Here is a 20,813-nt window from a genome sequence, read left to right as displayed (position 1 = left end):
TATTACTAAGGTTTTAATCAGTTTAAATAAGTTAAAGATATATTAATGAAATAATTTTTTAGGCTTAAAAAATTTTAAATTGAGAATTTTAATATAAAATAATTTACATTTTGGGTAATAAATACATATTTATTTAAGTTATTAATTTTAAATATTGTTTTATATGAAAAATTTTTTATTTCCAAATAACATTGTATCTATTATAAATAGCTAGGTCTGGAAGAGTTAATATATTTTTGTAATTTTTTAGAAGGTAACCTTAGAATTTTAGAATAAATTTAGAATAGTTTTGTTATATATTAAGAAATATTTATGTGTAATTTTGTAAATTCTTGAGAATTTTAGGATAATTATTGTGTGATTATTTGTAAGTTAAAGAGTAACAGGTAACTCTGAAAATTTTTTCATGTATATGTGAATTGTGTATAATTATGTTGTGAATTTATTAGTTTTTATTATATCATACTGAAATATATGTATATATTATGATTTTTCAAATAAATATTTTAATATATTACTTTATTTTGTTAAGATTTATTGTTATTAATTACGATCAATATCTAAATATATTGATAGTTATTGATGCAAAAATTTTACTGTTATCTTATTTTAATAATATATCTAAAGATGTACTTCTGATGTAACATTATCTGTGGATAGAGGGAGATCTGAATGGATATAAAATTACCATATGATATGCTATCAATCAATCCACAGTGGATAGCACTTGTCAAGACCCCTTCTTCCATGTTTTTCTTTGACCGGGAATTTATTAGAATTGTGGAACATGTGACACCTCTTTATTTTTATTTACTAAGGAGGGGAGCCATAGTCTGAACTGGAGCTCTATATCTTTGGCCAGATATATCTCCAATTTTGGTGAGCTTGAAATAATCCAGTAAAATGATTAGTTTCTCTTGGACTATGTATTAGCCTATGACTCTAGTCATCAATATAAAGATAGTCGGTAATATAAGGGAAGTTGCATATTACATTATTTCTTTGATATATTGGAAAATGATATTGGTATATTGTTGAATTGAAAGTGAAATTGAGTTGAATGTAAAAATCCATTATTGTCATACACAAATATATATATCATCATATTTTTATTTGTCATGTATGGTTTACTTATATAGGTTAGAATTTTAGTAGTTACTAAGAAGTTAGATCTCATCTTTTATATTAACATTTTTTAGGTGAAGGATCTAGAAGGAATCAAGGGAAGCCACCAATAGAGTGAGCTGTGAAAGCTTCTATTCTCCTCAAGCATATGCTATATTATATTTTTGTTGCCATGACTATCTTTAATGGTTTAGTTTGTTAAGTTTTGTCAGAAAAATATTTGAAATTATGACCTCTTTTAAATACTAGATATACATATAAACTTTTAAATGAAGTATTTTATCATGTATATGAGTATAATTATGTGAGATATTACATTTTTTATATGAAACAACCATCACATATGACTTGTTTTCTATTTATAAGAAATATCTAGAAGTTGTTTAAAATTTCTTTTTTGTTTACTTTCTATTTTGTCCTTAGTTAATTACTTATTTTAATATGTGTATATTTAATGTCATATGAAATATTCTCTCTACCACACATTCTCTCTCTTTCACCATCCTCTTTATTTTAATTATTTTTTTATTCTTTTCCTTATACTCCTCTTACAATTAAGGATATTTTTGAGATAAAAAAGTTACAATTTTTACATATTTGTTGTTTCTAATATGAAAAAAAAAATGAATGGAGCATTAAATAGAAAGGAAGTTGGAAAGTCATTATATTGTAAAAAAATTAATAACATTAAAAGTTTTTTGATCTTATAAAACTGTGTCGGAGGTATCTCATGAATAGAACTCAGAGAGCAGGTTTCATGTACAATACAAAGTCTTCCCAAGCACAGCGTAGACTCAAACCAAGCTTGAGCTAATCTATGTTTACTCTACAAGGAAAGATTACAAATTCAAAAGTTGACAAATTTCTTATCCTTTAAGCTTTCAACAGTCTCCATGAGGCTCACTTCCAATGGAGTAAAATCAATTCCCAAAGCTTTTGCCTTTTCCTTAGAAACCTGATATTTAGGCTCCAATGGCCTCTGGTCTGCACACCTATTAGATATAAATAAATGCATATTAAGAGTGAGAACAAGTGACTCGGTTTATCCAAATGGTTTTTGAAGATTATGACCATAATCTGTTATCATTAAGCCACAGGAATATAGGAAATTTAAAGAACTCTTCTATAGAACATGTGTTTCATTAACTCTTCTATAGTTTCAATTTCTTTTTTCTTTTGAAAAATATGGATGGATTGATACAAAATCCATCACAAGGGTGATCACCCATACATCCTATCTTCTTCCAAGCTCCAACATTTTCAGTTTAACATGATAATATATTGCAAGAGAGAACAGACAACTATTAAAGTAGAAAAATGGTCAATAATTTTATTTTTAGTATGTTAAAAAAGTTTCAATAATGTTGCAATAAGGTTAGAGAGGAATATATAATTAGGTAAGCATTTTCAAACTTATAGATATAATCAAACTTACTTTTCAGGAAGTTCCAACAAGGGGTATAGTTCACTCAAAATCTGTACAATATCATAGAAGTGTGCTACCCTTTCAACCAAAACATATCTTCCATTAGCTGAACAAGTTTCAAATGCTTGAATATGGGCATTTGCAACATCTTTCACGTTGACCCATCCAAAACTATTATTTGGAAATGTTTGTGCACCTGCATTAAACAAGGATAAAGCTACTTTCTCTGGTCCCTTTCATAAGAGAGGAATAATTAATTCTCAAGAATCAAAAAATGCAGTTAAAGTAAGTTGAATTAGTAAATATGTTAAAAACTCAACTAACTTGTGTAGTTTTGTCATATTTTTCTTTGAATAACTCTGTTTTATTGGGTCATTGGATCATAGGTGGTTTTATACATAAATGTTTTATTTACTCATGAATTAATGTATTTTTATTTACATATTGTACGATTTTCAGGGTTATTTATGAATACTTTTATATATGTTTTGATTAAATTATATTATTTCGATCATGACTAATTTGAATCTCATCTGAACTACAAACTCTTAGACCAACGTTTCAACTGGTTAAATAACCAGTTATCAAATTTCCACTAGCCACAGCTATGAAAATATTTTTGCTGAAGATGATCAATTAACTTAAACGATCTTTGAATACTAAAAAAAAAAAAGGGTTATTGTTTATTACCATTTATCATATTTAAAATTACAGCAGCACTAGCGTTAAGCGTTGGTTGCAAGAGTGGTCCAATTGTTGTAGCTGGATTGATGGTAACCATGTCAATTTTGTTCTCCCTCACAAATTTCCGGGCAGCATCTTCAGCCAAAATCTTGGAAACTCTGTACCAAAGCTGAAAGCACCAAATTCGAAACAACAAAGGAAACCTGGAAATTCATGTTTGGAATCACACTAGCAGAAGCCAAAAACATGGTTTTGACATCACCACCCAAACATGATGATTCCAAACACGCTTGAAGATGCTGTAAATTGCTATGCATCACAAATAATCGCATTTGCATATATCCATCGGATCAAGTATGGGATTTCAAAATCAAAACAAACTCACTCTTAATCAAAACATAGGACATGACAGCAGGCAAAATACACAAGGGTCTGACTGAGAATTTTGGCAAGGTCTGAGATTGTTTCAGGAGGAAGGAGCCGCTTATGGATTTACCAGCATTGATAGCCAAGTTGCAATATTGTTGAGCGAGTGTCATGGAATGCTTTTCTTTTGCATTATAAGAAAGGCAGTAAAGTCCTAAGGTTATAAACAGGATTGAATCCGAGACCTCCTACTTGTATATAGACAAGGAGAGCTTATATGCGACCAGACTTGGCTATGTACAAAACCATTGACATTGTCATGCAGCATTGATGGAGGCCATAACTGCCATTTTGTTGCAGAAGTAAGGGAGGGGGGAGAGAGAGAAACAATTCTCATTAACAGCATCATCTGACTTTGGCAGTCTCGAAGTTCTAGGCTGTTGACTAATCTGATGTCTATGTCACATCTTTATTAACACCATGATGTCGCCTGAGCAAGGCCCTCATACCTTAATGTTGGATGACCTCTGGGCAAATCAAACATTACTCATTTCTGCATTAGTAATTTAAGGACAATAAAATAAAGAGCATACCTTAGATTCCCTGCTTAAATCAAGATCTGATAACCATGTCTCATCAACAACAACTTGAGGAGTTCTAGGCTTTCTATTATAGGCAACCGTAGCAATGGAGGAAGTTAAAACGACACGTTTCACTGATGAAAATTTAGCACAAGACTTGAGAACATTGAGAGTCCCTTTGACCGCTGGATCGATTAGTTCATCCTGCAACGAGGAGTGTAACAGTCACGAGCTAAAAATTATGGTATTATGAGTCTCACATTAGAAAGACTCCCAAGTGTAGTGAGATTAATAAGTTCCATTCAATACATTAGTTTTTTGATATTGAGCTCTCTCTTTAGATCTGTGCTTATAACATAAGGAGCCTGACTTCAAATATGAAGCTATCAACAAAGGCAGAATGGGAAGAACCTGTGGATCTTTGATATCATTAATAATAAAGGGAGAAGCAGTATGAAAGACACCCACACATCCCTCAATAACAGGATCAAAGGAACCTTCATCCATCAAATCTGCTTTCATCAGCTGCAATCTCTCCTTGGCGCCATCAAGTTTCAGCAAGTGGTCTATCTTTTTTGGATCATCTGCAGGCAGTCACAAAAAGCCAAATTAAGCTGTCACAATCAGAAGTATATTTTTTTGTTGAGAGACAAGGATATGGCCGGAATTTTCACTAAGGAACCACAATGTCCAAAGTCAAAAGCAATATCAGAGCCATAGATGATATATACCAGTCATAGTCTATTTATTTAATTATCTATTAGTTGTTTGGTGATGATAATATGCTTCAGTTTCACTTTTTTAATTGCCATTTAAAGGCGTGGAAAGATATTTCAGCTTATAAATAAGCTTACGAGCTAGCTAGCTGGGACATAAAGCTCTCCCATAGGTTCATATCCTCATCTCTCCATAAATACCCTGTAGGATCCATTGTATCCGATCTTCAATAACCATATCTAGATTTTAAAATAAAGCAGAGTCATTAGACAAGAAAAAAGTATTAATAAATTTTCAATAAGTTATATTATTTATCCTTGTTCTCTTTTTTTCCTGGAAAAACAGTTAAGATACAAGTCGGCCTCAACCCAACCCAATAAGCCAACCCGAATAAGTCCTATAACTCCTAGAGTTGTGCTTGGCAACTCAACAATCCAAATATATATACGCGCCTGTGTAAATACACACACACACACACACACACACGCACACATTGAAAGGAGGAGAAACTCACTTGGATTACGTACAGTGCCTCTGACAGAGTAGCCACGGAGAAGAAGATGCTTGACGAGCCATGAAGCAATAAAGCCAGAAGCACCAGTTACACACACCACCATCCCTTTTCCTGCGTCGTTGCTTTTTTGTGGCTTAATTTTGGATTGAAGTGGACGAAAAAAGGGATTGAAGCTGTTCAATTATGATCAGTTAGTTCCACAGTCACTTTTCCAGCATTTAGTTTGTCGTTTTGCAATTATCACAAGATTCAATGGTTCTACGTGTAACCAAGGCCTCCATTCATTCAATTAACATTATCATCATCGTTTGGACGATAATGTTTTATTATAATATAACCATAGCATTGACAGACAGAAAGTTCTTTTGAAACAGGCCCAATTCAATGCAACTTTTGTGTCCTTTTCCATGCCTTCTCAAGCAGCATTTAACTTAATTACAGAGGACATTAGAAGGACCTTAGAGTGACTACTTCCAAAGAAGATACATAGTAACCCAGAGCATGCTTGAGCTTTAATCAACATTTACAGTTCATAGAGAGGTCACAAAAGTTAAAAGTTGACAAATTTCTTCTCCTTCAAGCTTTCCACTGTCTCCTTGATCCTTGAGGGTCACATCCAATGGGTTAAATTCAATTCCCAATGCTTTTGCTTTTTCATTGGAAACTTGAAATTTTGGCATGAATGGCTTATCGTCCGCACACCTATCAAGTGTAATGAGAAGCCAAGAAATGATTAGTGAAAAATCATCAAAAGCTTTCAATCATTATTCTTCCTTTCAATCCAAACATACCCATCATTTCAAGTTGCAGGTATACATAATGAACAATTACAGGAAAAACACAGTTGAACCCTTCATTGGGAAGGCTAAATAGAAGGACTGAAGTGAAATACTAAATGAAGCCTTGGGTGGAAAATTAAACCAAGCTCTGACGCCCCATGGATATTATGGAACGTGCACACTGCAGTTAAACAGATGAAGATCCTTGGGTTGTGATAGATTCTAGGGGTTCTTGTATTACAGTTAACTTTCCGTACTATTTAACAAATTCCAAAACATGACCGAACAAAAACTTCCTTTCTGGGTTCTGTTGCACCATAGAGACCATTTGTACTAAATAAAGTAGAAACAGCTATTAAAGAAAAAAGAAAAATACAGATAATTTAAGCATTGACATTCCAGAAAAGAGATAAAGTTACAAACAAATTTGAGAAAGATATATAACTGAACTACATGTCATATGAAATCTTAAAATTATGGAAATAATTGAACTTACTTTTCAGGAAGCTGCAATGTTGGATGCAACTCACGTAAAATCTTCACAACATCTGAGGAGTGTGCCGCGCTCCCAACCAAACAATATCTTCCGCTGGCTGAAGGAGTTTCAAATACTTTAACATGGGCATTTGCAGCATCTTTCACATTGACCCAGCCAAGAGTGTTATTTGGAAATGTCTGTGCGCCTGTATCAATAAGCAAGGATGGAAAGAGTCCCTAAAAGGTTTGACACAAATTCTTGTCTCAGGCTAAAAACGATATACTTAATACGCATGTAGGCAGCTAATACTTCCTGAAATAACAAAAAAAATTGAATCAACAGCTTATGTCCTCAATAAATAAATCAATATAAAATACAAATAGTATACATCCGGCTTCACATGCATGAATCCCCACCTTAGTTTTGACAAGGAAAAATATTTTAGGGATATAATTTGGTTCATCTAAAGATAAAACCATTGTTCAAGACCAGCATTTTAAGTCCTTACGTCAAACATATGCTTGGAGATGCGGTCACCATCCCATTTCCTATAAGATGAGAGTGTGTGACAATATTAAAGCATAAAGATAAAAAGGAAAATTATTCTGATCTGGAAGAATGGTCAGCATTACAATTCCAATGCACACTAAGTCAAGTTTAACTTGTTTAGAGTATTATAACCTTCCATTACCTTTTCCTACTCTCCATCTTTTGAAACTAGTCCCCATTCTTTTTCTGTTGACCAGAGCCATAAAATCATTTTGCCGAAGATGAACAGGTAACTCAAATGATTTGTGAGTATAAATTGGTTACCATTTATTAGATTCAAAATTGCAGCAGCACTTGTGTTGAGAATTGGTTGCAAGAGAGGTCCAATCTCACCATAGCAGGATTCATTGCAACCAAGTCAATGTTATTCTCTTCTGCAAATTTCAAGGCAGCTTCTTCAGCCAAAATCTTGGAAACCCTGTACCACACCCGGAAGTTAAAAATTGGAAACACCAAGCAACTTGAGGAAAGTTTGAATTCATATGCATGACAAATAATCACATTTTCACCCACTGGAACAACTTTGGGATTCAAAACTTAAACGAAAGTGACTTTAGTCCAAATAGAGGACACCAAGACAAGAAAAATACGCTCTAATGAAAAATAGAAAAAATACACAGAGGTCCGTGTGTTGTTAAGATGAAAATAATGAAATGAAAAGAAGACACAACTGATGTGAGTCATCTGACGGAGGATTTGGGCAAGGTCTGAGATGATTTCAGGGAGGAAGAGTCTTTGTGGATTTCCCAGCACTACTGAAGTTTTCTTTGTGGATATGACTGACATGGGGTTTTCTTTCTATTTACTAATTTCACCATATTATGGAGTGTTGTGCAGTATTGAAGGAGCGACAAAGCATTGACAATATCATCTTATTCTTAACTCAGGAGGTTATCCACACCACAAGAAACTTAAAGAAGAAGCGCTATCAAAATGGACCTGAAAAGGCCTATGATTGGGCCCGATGGGACTTCATTATCCATTGTCCAAGAGAACTGAGCATTCCTGAATATATCTCCAAAGTGATGGAACAGTGCGTTTCATACCCCACATGCAATTACCCTGCAACGGAGCAACAGGAAATGAATCTACTCTCTCCAAGGGTGTGAGACAGGGAGACCCGCTTGCACCATATTTCTCTGTTAGGTTGAGAGGCTTGGACATCTGATACAAAGTGCACATCTTAAAAATTTTATGAAATGGTACATATGATCGGCAAAGTATTGTTAGAAAGATAATCCCTATTTAATAGACATACTCGACTTAACTAATTTTTTTATAATCTACTCAAATTAATTAACTAGTTTTTGTGTTAAGCGCTGGAGGTAGTAGTATTTCTTAGGAAACGAGGATCACACCCGGAGTCGATAAATCAGCGAATTTTTCTAAATTTCGTACTCAGTGAACCTCGGCTTGCCAATTCTTCATGAGAAAGTATCCATGACAACGGACCCCATGGTGCAACTCCGACAGAGAAGGAATTAGTTAACGTCGCTAATAATGTAGATGTCAGTAGTTAGTCCTTGTTGATGCCTTTGTTAATCTTTTTTTTTAAAAAAAAAAAGACAAAGAAAGAAAGAAAAGAAGACACTGCTTGAAATATTTTCCGCCTCAATTTGCTCATGCTGGTATTAAAAATAAGGTAGATATGAATCTCCAAATCTCTCTAATTTTTTTTTTAATCAAATCCTTATAATTTCACATAACTGTAAACAGGTCCTTATATTTTCTTCTTTTATTAATATTTTTACAATTTCATCTGATTTTTAATCAAATCCCTTTTGATTTAGGTGGTTGATAAAAAAAAATAAGGAAAAAAAAGCACAGGAACTTGGTTTAAAGTCATGTAAAGCTAAAACCTGATAAAAAGATAAAAAATATATATAGGAATCTGATTAAAAATTAAATGAAATTAGAAGGACCTAATTAAAAAAATACAGGGACATGATTAAAAATCAGGTAAAGCTGTAAAAACGTTAGATTAATTTTACCTAAAAATGCCGACATTCAAAATACTGATTTATAACCAGCACGCAGACAAACCAAAGGTCTTTCAAAATAGCTCCTGCCGAACGCAAGCATTGTACCCCTCTCAGTGTCCTATAAAGCACCGTTTATTGTATTACAAAAGATCAGAGCTTTTCAAATCCACAGATACAACTCAAAGCACGCTTGAGCTAACCAACCAACATTTACTCTTAAAATAGGGATTACAAAATTAAAAGTCGACAAATTTCTTCTCCTTCAAGCTTTCCGCAGTCTCCTTGAGACTCACTTCCAACGGAACAAATTCAATTCCCAGTGTTTTAGCCTTTTCTTTAGAAACCTGGTATGTCGGCACGAACGGCTTATCATCCGCACACCTATCAAGTGCAATGAGATTAGCAAAAATCAGAATCAATGTGTATGAAGTGAGAATACGGACCATTTGGTTTATAGAATAGAATATGGTTTTGAAGGAATATGATCAAACTCTTGCGATCAAATGAGAGGAACACAATATCAGGAAAGTTAAAGAATTCTCCTATTGCTCTAAGTTAGATGTGTTTGGGAATCAAACATTTCCTTTTAGATTTCTTTCAATTGAAAGTATGGATTCATGAAAAATACATCACAAATGTTGGAAGATGCAAAGATCCAAAAGTAGCCTATGAGAACTCCTTGCTAAAAGATTTGATTGACAGTCACGGTCGAGTCTTTAATTTATATTTAAATTGAAGCTTTCCATCCCTTTTCCTCCCCCGGATCCAAAAATATTCATTCATTTCAAGTTGTAAATACTCATCATTTCAGGTCTTTAATTACCACCAATTCAAACACATCATTCGCTTCAAGACCCAAAAATACACAATGATCAAAATACTGGAAACACAAAGCTAAATTTACATCAAGCTCTAAGACGACACAGATATTCCACAGCAGTTAATTGCTGATTTTTCGGTCATGATAGATTCTAGATTTCCAGTATTAAATTTAACATTAGGCATTTATGAAAACCTGAAAAAATGACGGGACAAAAAACTTCCTTTGTAGATCATGTTGTACCATAAAAAACTTCAGTGCCAAAAAAAGTAGAAAGCATTGCTTTCTTCATTATTTTTTTTTCCTTAAAATAGAAAGTTGAAACATGTCACTTACTGGAATGTGTCCTATGTTTCACGCATTAAAGAAATTTCCGCATAAAAAGGTTACATCACGTCCAGAATTCAAGTGCTTCTTATATCTTCTAACCAATTTTATCACAATTGATAACCTATACGTTGTATAACACTCCAGACCACATTAATCATTAATCAGTATTAACCTGGGACAGATAAAGATAAACGGTAAATGGTGGTAACTCATGCAAGGATTTACACAAGTAAATTTAGGGCCAGTTTGTTTAAAATTAAAGAAAAAAAGTGATTGTAGTTAGGTTTGACACTTGAGTTGTTGGGAGAAGTTAAGCTAATCATGAAGGTTTTGTTAGGGGAAAAAATCAATTTTAGCTTTCCTTTTTACAACCTATTCTGAATAGCTTATCAAAATATGCTATTTCCAACAGATCCCTCATGTGTTTAGGTTAAATTCTCCCAAAAACTCCCTTGTACTTCCAACAACTTTCTCATTTTTAGCCTAATTAAAATCACTTTTTTCCAATCTTAAACAAATTGGCCCTTATTCAGGTTAATATAAAAAAGTTTGATGCTTTCACTGCAAAATATGGTAGATTAGACAGCCATTGATTAATGTGATAATAAACCGCAACAAAGTAGAGACAATCATTGAGAAAGAAAAATGAAAAAGATAATTTATGCTTCAACATTTTAGAAAAGATAAAGATTCGCAAACAGATTAGAGAACGGCATATAACTAAACTATACACTATATCCAGTCTTAAACTTGTAAAAATAATTGAACTTACTTTTCAGGAAGTTGCAATGTGGGGTACAGCTCACGTAAAATCTTCACAACCTCTGAGTAGTGGGCCACTCTCTCAACCAAACAATATCTTCCGCTAGCAGAAGGAATTTCGAATGCTTGAATATGGGCATTTGCAACATCTTTCACATTGATCCATCCAAAAGTCATATTTGGAAATGTCTGTGCACCTGCATAAATCAAGGATGGAAAGAGTCCCTAAAAGGTGGAATGCAAAACTCATGTCTGGGGCCAAACATAGAGTATATATAACACATAAAAGTCATCAAATATTTTTCAAAGTAACAACAAAAGTTAAATCACAAACAAGTCAGACTATTGGATCCTTAATAAAGAAATTTTGAAGGAAAATAAATTTAGATTATGATTTTGTTCCTCTGAAAGATAAAACCATTGTTCTCAACCAGCAACTGAGGTCCATGTGTCTAACACGTCCTAAGTGACAAAGTCTACTTTACATTTTGTATAGAAAAGAATTATGTCACTGATTTTTGTGCCAATTCCACTCCATGGGTTCCATATTCCTTTTAATGCAGAATTTAAGTCAATGAGGATAAAGAGTATCTAACATTATAAAAGTTTAAAGCTACAAAAGGAAAAGCAAATGTTTTCATCTAGCATAATGCTAAGCATTATAATTCCAATGCACATTAAAACAAGTTTAAGCTACTGATTAAAATATTGCAACTTTCACACTTTGTTCTGCACTTACTATCTTGTGACACCGATGCTGGTTCTTTTTTCATTTACTAAAGCCCTGAAAAACAATGGAGTTGGAGTTGACCATGTAACTCAGATGCTTCATGAATAGAAAAAGAAAGTACCATTTATTATATTCAAAACTGCAGCAGCACTAGTGTTAAGAGTTGGTTGCAAGAGAGGTCCTATCACCACTGCTGGATTGATGGTAACCATGTCAATGTTGTTCTCCTTTACAAATTTCCAAGCAGCATCTTCAGCCAAAGTCTTTGAAACTGTGTACCACAGCTGAGAGCACAAAATTGGAAAAAGAAAGAAACTTGAGGACATTGTAAATTAGTATGCCTGCCAAATAATCACATTTGCAGCCACTGGATCACTGGTTGATATCAAAATCAAAACTAAGAGACTTTAGTCGAAATAGAGGACTTGAAAACAAGCAAAATACACTCTCGTTCCCTCAGAAGCTGAAAAAAATGGGGGAAACAAGGAGGGAAGGGGGGGAGAGAGAGATGTCTGTGGGTGGTTGATAGGAAAATAATGACAGAAAAGATGAAATTGATCTGACTGAGGATTTGGGCAAGGTCTGGGATTGTTTCACTGAGGAGGAGCCTTCATAAATTTCCCTGCATTCATAGCGCATGGTACAATATTGAACGAGTGTTATGGAGATTTTTCTTTTTATTTACTAATTTCCCCGCATTGACTCCAAGATAGTGCCAGAGTAGACCCATTCCACCTTAATGGCAGATAGGCTCTGCACCTTCATGCCATTCAACCATGGTGGCCACTATTGACAATGCTAAAGCATGCATTATATCATGCGATTCCGATTTTCCCATTAGATAGATAATTGCTATCTCAACCCTATACAGCATTCACTATCAGAAATTTTAACAAGCATGGATTATACAGATAACTTCCGCATTAGTAATTTAGTACAATGGAATATAGTGGATACCTTAGCTTCCCTACAAAAGTCTGGATCTGAAAACCATGTCTCATCGACAACAACTTCAGGAGTTCTTGGCTTTCCGTTATATGCAACTGCAGCAACGGAAGAAGTTAAAACAACTCTTTTCACAGATGGAAATTTAGCACATGACTTCAGAACATTGAGAGTTCCCTTCACTGCCGGATCAAGCAGTTCAGCCTGAAATGATAAAGATAACAGTCATGAGCTAGAAAATAAGGCCAAAAAAGACTGGTAGCTTCTGTGCTTGACTGATAAATTATAGAAAATGTCAAACGCGTAATCAAAAAACATCAACATAGTTTACCACTTTCCTTAGCCAAGAATCATGATTAAGACATTCCAGACAGCAATTTATTAATGAAACCAGCCACTAGTCCATTTCAAAATGAGAGACCTACTCGTTTCTTTGATCTAAAATACATAGTTCCATTCGAAGAGGGTAAGGGCAGAAAGTGCAGTTGTGTTTCTCTTCAATTTTATGGCATTTCAACATTATAATTATACGTCATGAATAGAACTTGCCTAAGGCATGGCATTCTATTCGTTTTAATATAAATTGCTTAGAGTTCCCCTTACTCAAGATTGCCTAATTTCAAGTTCAAGGGTACACAATGAATTCATTTAACTACATCGACAAGATCATACTATTAGTTGCCAAGGGAAAAATTTTGGCAAATGTCAACATGACAATTTATCAGTGTTCAGAATTAACTGCCTGATTATTGGAGGAAATGAAATACTATGTTCTGGTCCTCTTATTATAAGGCCTTCAGGTTCCTAGGTAAGAATAACTTTTTGATTGCTCATTTGGAACTGCGATGAGGAAGACCTCATCTTAATGGCTCTCCCACTCCGCTCCCTCTCACCTTCCTAGATATTTAAAACCCTGTTCACGCAGATTAAAGCAGTAAAAACAGAATGCTTTGCAATAGATAGACCACATTCAAATATCCGTCAACAAAATGAAGGATGCGATGAACCTGTGGATCTTTGACATCATGATAAAAGGGAGACGCAGTATGAAAGACCCCCTCACACCCCTCAACAACAGGGTCAAAGGAACCTCCATCCAGGAGATTTGCTTTAACCAAGTGCAATCTCTCCTTCGCACCATCAAGTTTGACCAAGTGTCTACCTTTTGGGATCATCTGCAGGGAGTTACAAACCAAAATAAAATTGTCATTCAAAATCCTAATAATTAGCATTATAAGAAAGAACAAGAAAAATTGACGCAATTCAACGACACTGAAACTTGGAAAGCATAATGCAAAATGGAATCTTTGGGGAACCCATGTAAAATAAATCTTTATCCTTATGAGCATAACCTAATCCTTGCTAGCTAATTGCACATATATTCATTTTCACTATCAAAGGAATATGTTTCGTGAAGATAAGGATACGGCCACAAATTTACTACAAATACTAGCAAAAGTACAAAGCAAAAGGAAATATCAGAGCCATGAATCCCCTTCACAGGACCATGTTTATTCATTTCTGGGAAATTTAGTGATGATATGCTTGGCTGGAGGCCATTTTATCTTTTATGAACCATCGCAAGGCCTGAAACTAGAGTCCAACGACGGGAAGATGAGATAAGAGCTCGCAGGGACATAGCTCTCGCAGAGGTTCGTATCAGAAGGATCAATCTTCAATTTTCAATTACCATATAAACTCCCCCTCCCACAAAACCACAAAGAAAAGATATGGAAACGGATATCTGAGCAATGCTAAATCCCAAAAGTAGTGACAGAACACAGCAAGGAAAGTGAATTCCGGAGACTTCATAGAGATAAAAGAAACAAAATAAAAAGCGATCACTCACTAGGGTCGCGAACAGTGGCCTTGACAGTGTAACCACGATTGAGAAGGAACTTGACCAGCCATGAAGCAATATAACCAGAAGCACCGGTGACACACACGAGCTTCCCTGCGTTGTTGCTCATTTTCTGTCTTCCTCCTTGGTTGCCCTGCTGCTGCCTTCCTATTTATGGGAGTGAGGCAAAACTGGAGGAGCCTTGCGTATATATAGCATGTGCCTCCCGCCACGTCACTGTCAGCGTCAAAACGAGTCCAATAAAATATTCACAATTGTTGATAATAAACAATTCTTAACCCCACCTTTTTAAGGACTACCCTCTTTCTTACCAGTAATTTTAGTGTTTAAAATCTTATTTTATTTTGATTTCCGTTCATAAAATTTTAAACTAATAATTTTTATTTTTAAAACATAATTTTATTTTAATTTTGATACTTGAAAGATACTGTTCTAAAAACTAAAAAATTTTTAAACGTACTAAAACAAAATCGAATTTCAATGATAAAAACTTGTAGTTTCAAATTTTATTAAATTTTAAATACCAAAATCATTAATTTTAAATTTTAGACAACACAACCATAAGAAGTCATTCTTTTAGGATGTAAAATTATGTTAACCTTAAGTTATATGTTGAAAATATCCAAGTATTTAATGTATTTTTTTATATGTTTACTGTAAAAATAAGGCTTTTTTTAACATATTTATTATTTTTAATTAAATTTTTATCTACATAAATTGGTAATTTGTATCGTATAGAAAGAAAATGAGGTGACGCTTTCAAATTTTAGACATTTGCAAAATATACTTATAATCAGTTTGCTATGAGAGAAATGGAGAGAATGAGAAGGGAGGAAAATTTTTAATAAGATTGTTTTAAAAAATTTAAAAAATGGGGTTAAAATTTTTTGATTAATTTTAGTTACTCTTTTATTTTACATTTTCTTTTAATCAAAATTTTATAACCTTATTTTTTCAATTTTTTAAAATGAGCTTATTAAAATTTTTCTTCCCTTCTGTCTTCGTCTATTTCCCTCATACCAAACAAACCTCTTAATGGTAAGATAATAAATTTACTTTTTATAATAATAATTATTACCAATATAATTTGATGATTTAAAACAAACTTTGTAAGATTAAAGAATTAACTTGAAATTTTAGAAAATAAATTAAATTACAAAAAAATCACTTTTATTTCATTTAAATGATAAATTTATTTTTACAATTTTTATTTGATATAGGTGTTCTTTGAGCCTTGGGATGTGCATTAGTTCTGGATATTTAACTCACCTGAATATTTTATCTGTTCAAAAAAAATTGAAAATTTAAGGCAAGATTATGGTAATTGATGAAGGTGAGGGAATACTTTTTTTTTTTGTTTGAACTTAAAATTTTAATCTACCTGATATATGAAATTTTTTTAATGATGCAGTCATAAACATTATAATTAACTTTAGTGACGTTGGCAAAAAAAAAACTTTATTGACTAAAGCTTGATAACAATTTTTTAAAGATTATTATTATTTAATTAATTGAAACTACTATAGTTTAAAATTTCACAATTTTATTCATAAGTCGTACTCTTATTTAGAAAATTTATAGAGATTAATTTTTTTTCTCAACAAAACTATGAAATTTTAGGAAACGAAAATTGGGACAATTTAATTTATTCGTAGAATTAGGGGGTGGGGGAAGAACTTTTGAATAGAGAATCTTTCATCATCGGAATTGTTTTTCAGTAGATTTAAACCACCTAGATTAGATTTGAACTTTTTTTATTATCGATTAAAATTTATTGCCATCCTATATTTTTCTTTATTGAAAATAAAAGCATAAATTCTACATTATTTAAATCAAGTTTATTTAAAACAAAAGCACAATAGAAAATAGTTGAGGTCAAAAAAAGAAAAAAAGCAGTTCGATTTTGATATTGGGTCGACAAATTGGGCTTTGCTTCCTCCTCTCATTTCTTTACTTTTTTTTTAAAAAAAAATTTCAGAACAACTGACGAATTCATTTCGTGTGCTCTTACGATCGCCACATAAATTTACGCAGCTATGTCAGCTTTTACCAAATGATGGCTTCATTACGTGGGCTCCAAGGATCGAGTTCGTATTAAAAAAAAAAAAACAGAGGAATGAAAAAATATGGAAAAGAAAAAACAAAATTAAACAAGTATCAATTAATAATAGTTATCAATATTTTCCCTTTTCTTTTTAAATATAAGCATTGGCATTGCACAATCCTGTTTAAGACAATGTGAGGCACTAAATACAGAAACCTCTTCCAACAAAATTTCAAACCTTGGTCAATTCTTGATGAGTACTGGATAATTTTAGAAGGGATATAATTATATAAATAAATAAATTAAATAGTTGAAATTTAAAGAATTGAGTTGAGAAATTGTAAATAAGTTAAAATAATAATGACTAAATGGTTAAATTTTTCTTCTTCTTTTTTTCCCCCAGTTAAATTTTTCTTATTTAGTATTAGTATCAAATTAGTATAAAATGCAGTATTAATATACAAATTTGTTTAGGAAGTTTTCAATTTTTTAGGCACCCGAAAATTTTCTTGACTGTTAATTTGTTATAAAAGTTTAAAATCATAATAATATGATCTTTTATTATTAAAAATATTAATGATTAATATTACTATTTCAATAGTCAGTATTAATTTTTTAATAATAGGATAACATTACTAGAATTTATTTGGTTAGGTTTGTAACATGTCAAGTCTGTTAAGAGATCCATTGAAATATACAAACATGTAATGAATGGCCCAAAGATTAATGGACCAAAAGATTTGAAAAGTGGGCTCGCATTGGCACTTACTAGGAACAATGGATTAGGGTGTAGTATTTATTTGGTGGAATCGGCTTGTCCTCTTGGCTTTTCTTGAAGGATTATGTTCTAATCCTACTTCTCATTCTTCACTTTCTTTAGTTATTGTTTGTCCCTTCTTTTTGAGTTGTTATACTCTTTAATTGATATGTCAAAGTAATATACTCATTCAGTCCTAAATATAAGACCCATTTGATACTATTCTTTCGTACTCTCTTCTCTTTACCACTCGATAGGTCAGCACAGCATGAGCAGACTACACTACAAAATGGGTTTTATATATAGTATCGGAGTAGTATTAACTTGTGTTCATCATAAGATTTATGACTCCCTGCAATGGAATTTTATTCCCTTCTGCCTGCGTTTGCAAATGTTAGTGGCTATGACATCAAAACATATACGATAGTTATATAAATATTTATATATATATATATATATATATATATATAACACTTAATGGTAATGAATTTATTGATTCACACTATTAACAATTTTGTAAATGAAAATGGTTGTGATATAGAGGGTAGAAAATTATGTTACTAGTATAGCAGAGGAAAAGAGAGAAAATGTTGAATTTTGTATTTGTGCAATTCTTGAAACTGTTAAAAATTTTGTGGGAGCTCTTAGGTATGAAATTGTTGAAACTTGAGTATGTGGATCTTTTTTTTGATTAACCTTTCTTCTCCTTTAGCGAAAGAGAGGGGGAAAAAACCCTTCTTCTTCTGTCCGTGAAACCTCTTCCTTTTCTTAGGTGGCTTCTTAGTTGATGAAGCCTACTGAGTCTTGTAATAAATAAATACAAGCACAAAATAAGTAATAAATAAACGAAAAAAACTCAAAAAAGCTCTAAAATTTTAAAATATTAAATCTGGAATGACTACCAAAATATGTTGTTATTTGTTTTTCAAATTTTATTCATTGTTATTAAAATGTAATAAATAAGACTGATTTGGAATTTTAAAATTTAAAGATATTTTTTTGGGATTCTTCCTAAATAAAGCTGACTAAGATACTCATATTAAAAGACCTGAATCATCTATTCCTGATTGAGCAGTTAAATGGAAAAGGAAATTGAAAAAAAAAATCCTCCATTAAAAATTTTAAGACAAGAATTTAGTCATGTTTTGTATATACGAAAGTTTCAAAGCAACATCAAATTTCCTATATCCATTGTGTTAAATTTTCTAATCGACCATTTGTCCTATTTTTAAAATATCAACATTTAATGACATTTAATTATAAATTCATAAGAAACAAAAAAAAAAAGACACATGGCTATGTATAATTGGAGAACTTGAGATAATGGATATAGGAAACTTTTTTTCGGTCAAAAGATATAAGAAACTTGACCTAAATTTTTTCTAAATTTATTATTTGTAACAAATTTTTGCAATTATAAAGTGCTTTCCATGCCAGATTCTTATTGAGTCAAAACTAGTAAGATTATCTAAATCAATTAAATAACTTTTTATAAAATAGTTTAATGTGTTTTGCTCGTTATTAATGATTACTCAATGATCAAACCAAGCCTGAGTTAATCTATGTTTACTCTACAAGGAAAGATTACAAAGTCAAAAGTTGACAAATTTCTTATCCTTTAAGCTTTCAACAGTCTCCATGAGGCTCACTTCCAATGGAATAAAATCAATTCCCAAAGTTTTTGCTTTTTCCTTAGAAACCTGATATTTAGGCTCCAATGGCCTCTGGTCTACACACCTATTAAATATAAATAAGTGCATATTGAGAGTGAGAACAAGTGACTTGGTTTACCAAATGATTTTTGAAGATTATGATCATAATCTGTTATCATTAAGCCACAGGAATATAGGAAATTTAAATAACTCTTCTATAGAACATATGTTTCATTAACTCTTTTATAGTTTCAATTTCTTTTTTCTTTTGAAAAATATGGATGGATTGATACAAAATCCATCACAAGGGTAATCACCCATACATCCTATCTTCTTTCAAGCTCCAACATTTACAGTTTAACATGATAATATATTGCAAGAGAGAACAGACAACTATTAAAGTAGAAAAATGATCAATAATTTTATTTTTAGTATGTTAAAAAAATTTCAATAATGTTGCAATAAGGTTAGAGAGGAATATATAATTAGGCAAGCATTTTCAAACTTATAGATATAATCAAACTTACTTTTCAGGAAGTTCCAACAAGGGGTATAGTTCACTCAAAATCTGTACAATATCATAGAAGTGTGCTACCCTTTCAACCAAAACATATCTTCCATTAGCTGAACAAGTTTCAAATGCTTGAATATGGGCATTTGCAACATCTTTCACGTTGACCCATCCAAAACTATTATTTGGAAATGTTTGTGCACCTGCATTAAACAAGGATAAAACTACTTTCTCCGGTCCCTTTCATAAGAGACGAATAATTAATTCTCAAGAATCAAAAAATGCAGTTAAAGTAAGTTGAATTAGTAAATATGTTAAAAACTCAAGTAACTTGTGTAGTTTTGTCATATTTTTCTTTGAATAACTCTGTTTTATTGGATCATAGGTGATTTTATACATAAATGTTTTATTTACTCATTAATTAATGTATTTTTATTTACATATTGTACGATTTTCAGGGTTATTTATGAATACTTTTATATATGTTTTGATTAAATTATATTATTTCGATCATGACTAATTTGAATCTCATCTGAACTACGAACTCTTGGACCACTGTTTCAACCGGTTAAATAACTAGTTATCAAATTTCCACTCACCACAGCTATGAAAATATTTTTGCTGAAGATGATCAATTAACTCAAACGATCTTTGAATACTAAAAAAAAAGGTTATTGTTTATTACCATTTATCAGATTTAAAATTACAGCAGCACTAGCGTTAAGCGTTGGTTGCAAGAGTGGTCCAATTGTTGTAGCTGGATTGATGGTAACCATGTCAATTTTGTTCTCCCTCACAAATTTCCAGGCAGCATCTTCAGCCAAAATCTTGGAAACTCTGTACCAAAGCTGAAAGCACCAAATTCGAAGCAACAAAGGAAACCTGGAAATTCATGTTTGGAATCACACTGGCAGAAGCCAAAAACATGGTTTTGACATCACCACCCAAACATGATGATTCCAAACACGCTTGAAGATGCTGTAAATTGCTATGCATCACAAATAATCTCATTTTCATATATCCATGGAACAACTATGGGAATCAAAATCAAAACAAACTCACTCTTAGTCAAAACATAGGACATGACAGCAGGCAAAATACACAAGGGTCTGACTGAGAATTTGGCAAGTTCTAGATTGTTTCAGGGAGAAGGAGCCCTCATGGATTTACCAGCATTGATAGCCAAGTTGCAATATTGTT

At 32.4% G+C, this 20,813-nt stretch overlaps 3 protein-coding genes and 1 pseudogene across 3 annotated transcripts; all 4 read right to left on the bottom strand.

Moving 5' to 3' along the window:
• Positions 1 to 1,952: 1,952 nt before the first annotated feature.
• Positions 1,953 to 15,822, bottom strand: LOC114743721 (cinnamoyl-CoA reductase 1). The gene is made up of 7 exons (XM_028931939.1): positions 15,818 to 15,822; positions 5,414 to 5,518; positions 4,594 to 4,766; positions 4,195 to 4,386; positions 3,242 to 3,404; positions 2,561 to 2,747; positions 1,953 to 2,117 (listed from the first exon to the last, which is right to left on the bottom strand). The coding sequence occupies exons 2-7, from the start codon at positions 5,514 to 5,516 to the stop codon at positions 1,973 to 1,975; spliced, it is 963 nt and encodes a 320-aa protein (XP_028787772.1). The 5' UTR covers positions 5,517 to 5,518; positions 15,818 to 15,822; the 3' UTR covers positions 1,953 to 1,972.
• On the bottom strand, positions 5,944 to 8,383 carry LOC114743713 (cinnamoyl-CoA reductase 1). Its single transcript, XM_028931933.1, has 4 exons — positions 8,271 to 8,383; positions 7,553 to 7,637; positions 6,689 to 6,906; positions 5,944 to 6,115 (listed from the first exon to the last, which is right to left on the bottom strand). The coding sequence occupies exons 1-4, from the start codon at positions 8,381 to 8,383 to the stop codon at positions 5,944 to 5,946; spliced, it is 588 nt and encodes a 195-aa protein (XP_028787766.1).
• LOC114743719 (cinnamoyl-CoA reductase 1-like) lies at positions 9,269 to 14,768 on the bottom strand (annotated as a pseudogene).
• Positions 15,823 to 19,009: 3,187 nt separating the features above from the next.
• On the bottom strand, positions 19,010 to 20,495 carry LOC114743718 (cinnamoyl-CoA reductase 1-like; the record flags this gene model as incomplete). The annotated part of the gene is made up of 3 exons (XM_028931938.1): positions 19,010 to 19,187; positions 19,630 to 19,816; positions 20,299 to 20,495. Coding segments are annotated over 3 exons (529 nt in total), but the record flags the coding sequence as incomplete, so codon positions are not given.
• Positions 20,496 to 20,813: the final 318 nt, after the last annotated feature.

This window comes from Neltuma alba, unplaced genomic scaffold (genome assembly GCF_004799145.2).
Source record: "Neltuma alba isolate B1F8T4 unplaced genomic scaffold, ASM479914v2 tig00004102_pilon, whole genome shotgun sequence".
Classification (NCBI taxonomy): Eukaryota; Viridiplantae; Streptophyta; class Magnoliopsida; order Fabales; family Fabaceae; genus Neltuma; species Neltuma alba.
The sequence above is the reverse complement of the archived record's forward strand: the minus strand, read 5'-3'. Positions and strand labels throughout refer to the sequence as shown.